Here is an 11,376-nt window from a genome sequence, read left to right as displayed (position 1 = left end):
ACAGGTCTCCGTAGAAACCCTGGCTGAGACAGTGCGCGGAACCAAAAGTGAAGGATCTCCTTCTTCTCTGTTCTCTCTCCACATCGGACATTCTTTTTCACCCCTGTCATTGCGAAGAAAATCTTCTTGTCACTTCTTTGGACTACTTCAGAAACAAAGGAAAAATAAGAAATTCCCCGCAATGTTAGTTAGGAGAATGGGTATCCACTACCACAGCAATTGTCTCTTTGTTCCGAAGAGAGAGAAGCAGAAGCGAATGTGATAGGAGCCCTTTCTGAGCTGTCGTACTACAACGAAGTACCTCTTGAGACACATGAACTGCTGAGATTTGAAAGTATAGAATCGACAAGATCTGGGTGTGAGCCTCCGAAGCGATATGTAGAAATCGCTCTTGAACATAGAACCCGGAATGGCTATTATAAAGTTCGATACGGGTCCTATTAGACACTGTCATACCCAAGACACTGAAGATAGCTTCAGTAACTAGGTACAAAATAACTCCTATGTCTTTCGAAGAGAAAGAAGGAAGAGTATTTGGTTCGGTTTGAAAAGAGTCAGTGGGTACATCCATCAGAACTGTACAAGACGGACAGAAAGGAAGTGACACCAAACAAATCATTCTTAAATCGCTACTAGGAACATCAGAGGGCTTCGGTATATACATGTGTGCTTACAGGCATGTCTTCGTGTACACACATTCAGATACATTATGCCGTGGAGACATATACATAGAGACAAATGTACATCACCCACTGCTCCTAGAATCTCTGATTCTTCAAGAGACAAGATTTGTATTCTCACACCTTCCTTGAGCTTTTTTGGTTTGCTTTGCTTGATCGGCACCTTCCTCTCACTCCTTCACTTTCCCTCCCCGTTTTCTGTCTTCCCTTCTTCTCTCTATTTGACTCTATGTACATGCGTGTTATAGACGACTCGGAGAGAATGAGATATCTTGTGCATGCGTTGTCAAGAAAAAGACGACTGATGTGGTTCTTGATCCCATTCGACAATGAACGAAATGTCCCTCCCTCTCTCCCTTTGCATTCATTCCGTGAACACGCTGAAGAAGGGAGAGAAGCCAAAACCCCCCAGAGAGAACACGAGGAAGTTATCGATTACGTCTTCGGGCCTTTCTTTTACATCGCCCTCGACACCTAGTGGGTTAGCCGACTAGTCTATGCTGATTCGTCTTCTAAAGGTATATGAGGTAATGAAAGAAAAAAAGAAAAGACGACAGTTGCGCCGTCTATAAATCATGAAAGGACACATAGTGACGTAAGACATTCCCTCATGTCCAGAAAGACATGAGCCCCGTCATACTGAGCTCGACGCAAATGCACTCCTGACTCTACCTTCCGCTGACAGGTCGGCTCGTCTGTATTCTTCTCCCTCTTGTTCGATTCTCGAATAGACTCCGCATGTACGTAAAGGAAGGAAAGAAGTTGAAGAGAGACAGAAAGAACACGCGAGAGAAGTTCGCTTGAAAAGAGTCTCTTTCAGAACGGATCCACCGATCCTTCACACCCCGCCGCAGTCGCTCCCTCTCCTCTGCCTCTCCTATCACGGACGGACATCCTCCAGATTGAAAGTAACTTTTTATGACTTGGCGTGCATGCACTGCCTTTGTGTTTCTTCTTCACATCATATAAAAGAGATGATTCATGTGAACCCGGTACCAGGATATCTATCTCCCTCATGTCCTCTTCATTCTCTATCTCTCTCTCTTCTTTAAATATACGTGTAGAGAGCGAGAAAGATGGATAGACAGATAAATATATAGATACATACATGTGCACGTATGTGATCTATACGGATTTCCCCGGAAAATGACAGGGAAACACAAGGCATTAATGAGGCACGCCGTGCAGGTCGTTTTCTGACGCGCTAATATTCCTGATGAGAAAGAGAATTCTTCTCCTTTCTTCGCCTGTGTTGCGTCATTCTATTTTACCTAGAATTTCTCCCAAGTCTTTTTTGCAAGATCTCAAAGGCTTCTTGAAGTCTTCGCGCTTCTGCCTGAGCATTCCATTGGTAAGCTAGTAATAGGCACTTTCCTGAGAGAAGAGGTAATCTCCTTGCTTTACATAAGAACTGTAGAGAATGGCTTCGCCCCACGACTTTCCCCTCTAAAGTCAGTTCGAGCGATCCTTCAAGTTCTGTCAGAAGGTGCTTCTGATATTCTCGATCTCGCACAAGAGAAAGGAGAAAAGAAGACGCTGCAGACGACGATGGCGACGATGAAGGGGGTGACGACGACGCTGACTGAGAACAGGAAAGAGAGGAGGAGGTACGAGTAGAAAAGGATGAAGAGGGAGGAGTAGTGAGAGAAGAAGAGAGGGGGGCCGAAGAAGAACCCTCTTGCATACTGGAAGTATGAACCGAGGATGAATGATGTAAAGGGTGAGGAGAGAGAGAAGAAGGAATGGTAGAAGCTTGTTTCGTCTCTTCACTCGAGATAACTTTTCCTGAGTTCACTAGCGAGGCATTTGGAGATGGAATGCTGTCCGAGTGCTGTCGGGGAGGAGAAGAAGAAGCAGAGGAGGAGAGAAGAGATGATGAAGAAGGTTGGAATGGCGGCACGAGAGTGTTGGTACTACTACAACTACTTTCGTCGGTTTTCATGAGTTTGTTTGATGGTAGATTCTCCTCTTTTTTGACGTCGGGATGAGAAGACGAAGAAGACATCTTCACTTCGTCGCTTTGGAAAGAGGAGGAGGAGGAAGAAGAGGAGAGTTCAGGAGTTGTCTTTCTTGTTTTCTTCTTCCTGTCTTCTTCACCATCCATGTCTTGGTCCTCTCCTTCTCCTTCATACGCAGATATGAGGTGAGACATCAGCTGAGCCGCGAGATATCTTAAGAGGTGCTGAACTGTCATACGTCGATTGACTCGTAGGTATGAGAGGGGTAGCCTAGGAAGACACAATGGCCAGAAGAGAGGAGGAGGAGGAGGATGGCGAGGAGAAAAAGAAGAAGATGCTGATGGTAAATAGGGTCGTGCAAGACATGGTGAAACAGAAGTAGAAGCCGAGAGAAACAACATCCCTTGGAGTTGAGGCTGTTCGCCTCCTCCGGATGATCCTCGGCCTCCATCACGTATAGCTTGTCTTCGTGCTTTCTCAAGTTCTCTACTTAGGACAGGAAGAGACGAAAACAATCGAGTCATTGCAGTAACTCGTTTCTTTCTTTGTTTCTTTTCCTCGTCCTTTTCTCTCTCTTCGTCATCATCGCCACTCTCTGCAGTTCGTCTTCCTGTCTTGTTATCTCTGTCCCCGTTCTTACTCCGACTGCTCCCATCGCCACACAGGGCGCCGGGCTCGTGAGAACTTCCCTCTATCTGTGCTCCTTCCCTACGTATGTGAGCCTCCCCAGAACGATTGCCGATGGCACTCTCATGATCTACTTCATTCTTCTTCTTGCTATTTTGTTCAGCTTCATCTTCTCCTGCTTTTCCTTTTCCTTTTTCTTCTTCTTGATTCTTCTTTACCAACAAAGCAGATGAAGCCGGAGACACTGACGACGACTCACCTTTCTTGGCGTTGTCTTCACGGAAAGTTCTTTCTTTCTTCTTGGAGGAGAGCGATTTCTCTTCTTCAGAAATCAAATACTGATAAAGTCGATTCCTTAAGGAATACAGAAGAATCTCAGCTCGAACTTCTTCAGGTAGTAAGGCGACAGCCACAGTCTTTTCTTCATCAAAGAGGGGAAGGCTTCCTTCTTCAATAGCTTGTAGAAGCTGTGAAGGTGTTCCCGAGATCACGCCCCCCCCTCCGCATCCACTTTCGTGAGGCGAAGACGCTGCTTGTGTATCTTCCTCTTCTTGTTCTTTCCCTCTCTGCAAAGACGGCTTATCTGATGAGTGAGCACCAGATGACGGGTCTCCTGTCACTTTGCAGCTAGACATTTTCTTCTTTTCTCCTTCTCCTCCTCTTCCCTGTCCAGAGGATGGAGACGGCGTGTGGGTTTCGCTATCACCATTCCGAGACAGAGACGCTGAGGAGCAAGAGGTAGAAGGGACACTCGAAGTAGTCGACGTGTCCTGATGACGAAGAGGAGACGAAGAGAGAAGCCTAGCAGATTGCTTCGGGTCGCTGATAGAGCAGCTCCCTTGTTTTTCATTCCTTTGGCCAGAGATATGACTGGTTTGGGTAGGGGGACTTTGCTCTCCTCCTTCTTTCGGACTGGCTCTTTCGCCTGACGAAGAAGAAGTCGCTTGTTGTGCACTACTTACTCGAGAAGAAGGAGGAGAAGACCTCTCATGATGATTCGAAGTCACGAGTTCTCGCGAAAGGTGGCGGTGGTCCCTCGCATCTCCATTCTTGACGTCTTGAGAGAAAGCAGAATCTCTTAATGAGAAGTTCTCTTCACGACACTTGTCCTTTATCTCCTGTTGCTGTTGTTCTTCTTCCCCAGGATTACCATGGAGGGGATTCTTTTGTTTCGCCGAGGAATTAGTACCCTTAACATGAGGCCTGGCGTCCATCTGTAGCTGAGACGCTGCGAGGGATGAAAGCTTATCTCCTTGGTGTTCTTCGCATCTACCTTCTCTTGGTATCACCTCTCCCGCGTGGTCACTTTCTTTGTTCTCTTCATGCCGAAGACCTTCTGGCTTCGGTGTTTGTTCATCTTTCTGAAGATAGAGAAATCTATACAATTCATCTCTTTCCAGATTCTCCTGTAATGAAAAGTAAGGAATCAGTTTATCCACAACACTCTGAAGAGCGCGATCAAACAGAACGGCAGACCCAGACAGCTGGGTAGAAGTCGTCGAGCTTGTGGTGACGCCTCCTCCGGGCGACGGGCTTGAGCTCTGCGATGAAGGGCCTTGAGCAGGCAACGAGGATGCCAAAGCAGAGGTTGAAGATGATAAAGAAGCGGAAGAAAGAAGACTCTTTCCTGTACCCCCAGCCTCTGCTACGCATGACGCTGAGATCCTCGGAAGGTAATGTCGATAATGACTACCTGAACCCACAAAAAGACACATGCATACATACAGACATACATACATATGGGAAAACAAACAGCCACCGTTCACACCTTTTCGGACGATTTCTTTGTTACTCTTAGCCAGGGCGATATCTATATACCTGGGAATGAAAGGTCCGTGCAGTATCGGTCTGTCGCGAGCAAGAAGAAAGGTGATATGATAGACATAGGTGAGTCATAGGCTCAGCTTGTCTTCTTACCATTCGTGTGGGGTAGACTGTGACGGAGTTTCTCCTCACACCTTGGACATCCTGTCTCCTCGAGATCTTGTCTCGCCGCTCGAATGTATAGACACCATTTACAGAAGGTATGAAGACAATCCTTTATAGTGACAGCTTCTCTGAAGAACCCTCCACAAAGACGACACTTCAGATTCGATTGAAGAGCCCGTACTGTGAACCGGACATCCATCCCTTCCTCTCCTTCAAAGACCTCACACTGTCCCTCTAAAGGAGGTGAATCTGATGAGGACTGCGGCGTAGAAGAAGAAGGAGAGAGAGTAGGAGCATGAGGATTGTTGCAATTGGGAACCGAGGGAGAAGAAGAAGTTGAAGGAGTCCCACTCCTGTTTGTTTCTTGTTCACGTGTATTCATGATCCCAGGTGGAGAGAAGCCAACGTTACTACTAAGACTGCTTCCGAGATCTCCGCCATCTCCCCCTCCAATTCGCCCTCCTTGGAGTAAAAGGAGGAGTGGCAGATTGCGACTTGATGTCGATGACGACGCTTGAGATCCGTCAAGCTTCCTCTTCCGCGGGACTCCCCCTCCATGACGCTGTTCACGAAGTTTCTTACTGCTACTGCTTGTTGTTAGACTTTCTTCTTCTTCTCCCCCTCCCCTACTATTTCCTCCTTCTCCATCCTGTACACCAGGAAGCTTGTTGGGTGAGGCAGGAGAAGAGATCGCAGTGTTCTTACTTGGAGTCGACTGACTCCATCCAGCAGGCCTAGTCGGGCCCGCTGGACTCGAGCTCTGAGTCACCGTCCTCACGCCTGGGGTTGCTTGTGATCTCTCCTCTCTTGGAGCTTCATTTTTCCGGAGAGTAGAAGACAAAGAAGAAGAAGAAAGAGGCTTCTTCTCCGGAGGATTGGAAAGAGCCGGGGAGCCGGCCGGGAGGGGTGTAGCAGGCTGCACATGAGAGGCAGGAGTGATGGCTTTGGCAGGAGCTGTAGTGGGAGGACTTGAATCTTTTGACAATCCATTTGGGGAGAGAGACAAGGAAGAAAGAGAAGAAGTGTGTTTGTGAAAGTTTGGGGAAGCTCCAGGAGGTCCACGAGGAACAGCTCTTGCCTCCCCTCCCCGACCTCCTCCACCTCTGAAGACTTGAGAATGCTGCTGGGGTTCCTGGTGTAGACACACTATAACATCTTCATCTTCCTCGGCGTGCGGAGCAGTCTTGCGTCCAGACGGACCGAGAGAGGAGGTAACACGGGGAAGCTGATGTGAACGAGAAGCAGAAGGCACCGAAGGAGAAGATGTATGAGGAGGAAGAGAAGGACGAGGCGAGGCAAGAGGCACTGACCCAGGCGGCCGAGAAGCCGAAGAAGACGACAAAGGAGAAGGACGAGGAGAGCAGACAGATTGAGGGGCAACGGAAGAAGGAGCAGGAGAAGAATGGGCAGGAGATGGGCGCACAGGAGCAGGAGGGGCCGAGGAAGGCACGGCTGGAGGGACTGAGGAAACAGAAGAAGGACCAGGAATAGCAGAAGACAGAGAAGGTCGTGCAGGAGAAGGACGAGAAGGAGGACGAACAGGAGTGGCAGGCGACGGAAGCGATGAAGAGGATAAGAATGACTGGTGATGGTGTACCTCCCCTCGGCTCTTCGGGACCTGGGAGGGCCGAGGACCTTCGTTCGGTTTTGCCAAGGAAGGAGAGAGAGGAGAAGGAACAGCTGAAGGAGAATGCTGCTTAGAAAGATATTGAGAAAGAAGGGAGCGTGGAGCTCTCATGAAGATGTTTGGAGAGCCACTAGTTCTCTCACGGATCTGTTCTGATGCAGCCTGATGAGAAGAAGGAGGATAGGGAGAGAAAACCCGCATGCGTTCATTGCCCTCCGACATCTTTCGATGGGCTTCTTCTTCCTCCTCTACTTTCTTCTTCACCTCCGGGTATTGTACGATGTCTGTTTATGGAATACATCTGATCCCGCTCCAAATCATCTCTCCTCTTTCATGAAGACGACAACGAAGAAAACAGCTAGGTAACGAAGAGAACACCCCGCGCTTGACTCACACCCCACTACCATAGAAGGGAGAAAAGCTATACAAACCGACAAAGAGCAACTTTGTACGGAAAATTTGACCAGGAAGGGGTGATGAAAGGTGGCTTACGGCCTTCAATCCAAGAGAGACGAAGAAGAAAGACCAGAAGAAGGAAGTGTGTTTCTGCACTTGTGACACCACGAAGATCAGAGAAGACGAAAGTAAGAGAAAAGCTTACAACAGAAGAAACATGATGGCATCATGCGCGCACACCCGGAAGACCATCACCAGTCTCTCCAAGGAGACACCGCAATATAGAGAATACAAGACAAGCGAGGGAATGGTGCTTTCCTCTCTCTACCTCTGAGGGAGCTTGAAGGGAGCGACGGGTACTTACACACCATACGCAGAGAGAAAACGAGACAGGCTTAGACCTTGGATGCGATTTGTCCCACTAAAGAGAAGAAGGGGTGGTCTTTACGGCGCCTCATCGCCCCTTCGGATGAAGGTCTGACTGGCAACAGGAAAAACGAGGAACAGGAGTGACAACCTTTCTATGTGTGAGCGTACAGAGGAGTGAGGGAAAACAGGCTTGCATTCTTGGTTCACTGCGTGAAGAGCCGGAAAAAGTTGTGAAGGGTAGACAAAGAGGCTCCCTCCGGAGCTTGTCGACAGGGTGTACGTACACCAGAGAACTTCTGCAAGTGCCGACGCACGCTTAACGCGGAGTACGCCATATGACTCGGAAAGGAAGAAAAGACTGAGATCTTCAAGAAACAACAGAACAGATGGAGTAGAACCCTGATCAAGACGAGCTTTCTCTTAACCTTTTGTCTCCAGCCCTCTGTCTCTAGTCCTTCTTCCCTTCCCGGACGACCACGCTGACAATGGAGCTCTTCATAGAAGAACAAAAAGCAGAGAAAACGAAACAAAGCCCCTCGCTCTTCTTCTCTTCTACTGTAACAGACGGAAGGGAGCGTGTCTCCGCGGAACGTTCCTCTGGTCTAAGAAATCGAAGGTGGGAAGCAAAGGCAAAGCCATACTAGGAGAGTGCATACTCCGCAGCATTGAAACAAAAAGGCGAGAAATCTGCGCGTCAACAGAGACCGTCTCGAGGCAACAGAGCAAGGAGAAGGGGGAGAATACGAAGGAAGACTTGGTGTAGAGCAGGAGGCCGCTCCCCGTGTAGAGTGACATGTTGAGGCGCAGCTAACCGCATGCATACCGTAGACATGTGCATGCAAGCGAGCGAGACAGTTGTCCAACGGGGCCACTAGGTCTTTCCTCTGGTTGGTTAGTTAGTAAGAAATCCACTGTATGAACTGTCTCTTTTCCCTTCAACTGTCTGCTTGCTAGCTGGTTTACATCGGCTCTCTTCCTTTTCTGTCCTTCAGAGACCTCGTACGGAGTTCACTTTTCTGACTGCAACTCTCCGTGCTGTGGTCCTAAGGAAGAGTGAGTTCTTGACCTGCTTGTCGTCAGGGTCAGAGCAGATTTTCTTCAAGGGGACAGCAGGGCGTGTCTAGCGGAAAGAGTTAACGAGCCTTTTCTTTTTGCTTCTTCTCTTCGTTCTCGTTCTCTCTGTTGCCGTGTATAAGCCTCATTCCTCTCATTCCTATCGTCTTTTGATCTTCTGTCTCTGGGGCTTGTCAGCCTGTGGGGCGCAGTCGACACTCTTGATATCTCTACAATGACATCAGAACTGTTCTTTCTTTTTTCTTTCTCTCGCCCCTGGGTGGATACCTCCTCTCAATGCCTCTGGAATTTGTCTAGGATGAGTTCAATAGTCAGAGAGGCCCCAGTAAGATATAGTCTGTACTAGTGGGCGAGGTGTAATGGTAACAAAGAGCTAAGCAAACAAGTCCGGCTAAAGAACAAGAATATCGAGTGTATGGTGTGAGTGTATGTACGTACGTGCGCCTAACGGGAGAAAAAGAACAGCACCGCCGCACACGCGCTAAGCGATGACGCGTATGTACATACACCTCCGATTCAATGAAGAAGGTGGTGAGGATCTAAGAAGCAGTGGGGCCGGGGGATCCTTTCTTCTTTGACGGAAGAAGAGGGCAATTGCTTACTTTTCATGCTTTCGGCCACACGTGTCTCCTGTCTCCTCTGCCTTCTTTAAGACGGTACTCATGGCGTAAGGGTAGCGGCGGGTCTGTGTTTTCCGCTGCCAGGCGCAGGAAGTCCTCATAACGCCGACCGTCGTGCTTTGGCCGACCTCTTTCTTTTCTGTCTCTGCAACACCTCTGCGGTCAGTAGGCTCTCTTGACCAAAGGAGATCGAAGAGTCGGTCCATAAAGGGTAATCGCTCAAAGCCACTATCCCGCCTGCTGATACTTTTATCAATGACAGGGGGAGATGCCTTGAGCTATGTAACAACCACAGCAACGGATCAATCTTGAAGATGTCTTTTCATGCCAGGAGAAGTCTCCGTGTCCTACGTGAATTGAACACGATATTCCTGTGCTGTTTCTTTCCTCTACTACCTCTGTAAGAGCATCCGTCGAACCCCACGGCATAAACGGGATTGCTTTGTCTTCCAGGTGTACATACACTCCAAGATGACAACAGCCACTACAACAAGCATGAACCTCGGGAAGGGGGGTGGAGGTACTCCTCCGCTTACGGCCGTCACCTCCTCGTCTTTCGACTCCCCAGCAGCAGCAGCGGCAACCGCGTTGACTGGGCTGGCAGTGAGGAAGACCTGCAGCGAGATGTCTTCATCTCCCGTCCTTAGACGTTCATGGTCTCCCTTCTGGTTTCCTGCTGCGCTGTGCGTGAGCCTGTCGGGATGTGCGCTGGGGTTGTACTACTGGTATAGCACGACAAGAAGGGAAAGCGAAGAGGTGGAGCGCGACCAGAAAAAACAAGAAAGACAGCGAATCACGACGGAGCGCTATGGCACAGGTGGTGGGTGTGATGGGCACGAAGCAGAAAAGGAGCGGGATGTTAGCGTCGGGCGGTCGAACAGTCTGGAAGGAGAGTCTAGGGAGCGGCAGTTGCTTGAGAGAAAGAACGATTTTGATGATGGTGGACACACTGACGGAAACGAACAAGAGGGAGAAGAGGGAGAACAGGACCTGGAGGATCTCGAAACGAGTGACGAAGAGAGAGCGGAGGCTCGCGACGTCACTCGTGGGGTGTATGTACAGCCGACACACCGGGTCAAGCAACTGAAGAGACGGGGTAACAGGGAAGGGAGACGGAAAGATGGACACGGAGAAGATACTTCAAGATTCTCGAATATACAGACGAAGCGGCCGTCTTCAGGGAGCGGAGACCAAGACCTGCTTCAAGATAAGACAGAGATCACCGAAGAGGAGGAGTTCCTGGAGGAAGAGCTTTCAGACAGGATGAAACCTACGTCGGACGAATCCATGCTCTTTCTCCCAGGACGACAGAAGATCTTTGTGAAGACTTTTGGCTGTGCTCACAATCAGTCAGACTCAGAATATATGAGTGAGGAAGCCTTAGAAGAAGAACTACGTGTCTCGCCTGGGCATATGCCATATGTACACATATGACGGTGCATGTACAGTGGCAACAGCTGCAGCAATAGCTGTTGCCTGAGTGTCCGTGTACGGATGTATGTATAGACGAGTATTTCTATGTATGAATGGATCTATATGTACATAATGCACGTAACCGCGTGGACTCAGTGATGTTCTCACATACACCATTCTGTCTAGTACATATGTATGTCTATTTACGTATGTGGAACTGGCTCAATATATATCCAGTTATAACTGACTCTGCGTGTTTCACCGTCTTCTTTCTGAAGTGGCTAGCAGAGCGTTGTCTGTCGGAACCATGGAGATATCTCAAGGCCGAACAAATGAAAGATTTCATGTAGGCTATAGGAAGTTCATCAGAACCAGAGGAATTCGAGGAGTCCGTCACCACGCTAGAAAAAGCCATTCAGTCTGCTCAAGTTACTGCAGCAACTTTCTCCTTTATCTGCACTACTGATATGTGTTGTATATTTAGGCATGTATGTGGGTAACTATGTGTACGCATGGGCATATACGTCTTATGTACGTGACTGCAGCACAAGTCTGAACAGTTGGAACTGCCGCCCGTTGGCTCTCTTGATTGTGAGTGGCGATGCCGCCTGTCCTAGTACCTGCTGGACATCCATCTGCACGTCTTTCTGCTCAACTGTGTCGGGCATCGATACCCAACCTCC

At 48.9% G+C, this 11,376-nt stretch overlaps 2 protein-coding genes across 2 annotated transcripts in view; one reads left to right on the top strand and one right to left on the bottom strand.

Annotated features, from left to right (window-relative positions):
* Positions 1-403: 403 nt before the first annotated feature.
* CSUI_001140 (zinc finger (c3hc4 ring finger)) lies at positions 404-8,298 on the bottom strand. Its single transcript, XM_068061346.1, has 2 exons — positions 5,183-8,298; positions 404-4,958 (listed from the first exon to the last, which is right to left on the bottom strand). Exons 1-2 carry the CDS (start codon positions 7,041-7,043, stop codon positions 1,948-1,950), a joined length of 4,872 nt encoding a protein of 1,623 aa, XP_067926679.1. The 5' UTR covers positions 7,044-8,298; the 3' UTR covers positions 404-1,947.
* The window catches only part of CSUI_001139 (radical sam domain-containing), a 14,280-nt gene continuing 8,825 nt past the window's right edge, over positions 5,922-11,376 (top strand). The window contains exon 1 of the mRNA XM_068061345.1: positions 5,922-10,649. Within this exon, the coding sequence (XP_067926678.1) occupies positions 9,752-10,649 (898 nt within the window). The 5' untranslated portion in view covers positions 5,922-9,751. The remainder of the gene's footprint in view (positions 10,650-11,376) is intronic.

This window comes from Cystoisospora suis (assembly GCF_002600585.1).
Source record: "Cystoisospora suis strain Wien I chromosome Unknown contig_444, whole genome shotgun sequence".
Taxonomy (NCBI): Eukaryota; Apicomplexa; class Conoidasida; order Eucoccidiorida; family Sarcocystidae; genus Cystoisospora; species Cystoisospora suis.
The sequence above is the reverse complement of the archived record's forward strand: the minus strand, read 5'-3'. Positions and strand labels throughout refer to the sequence as shown.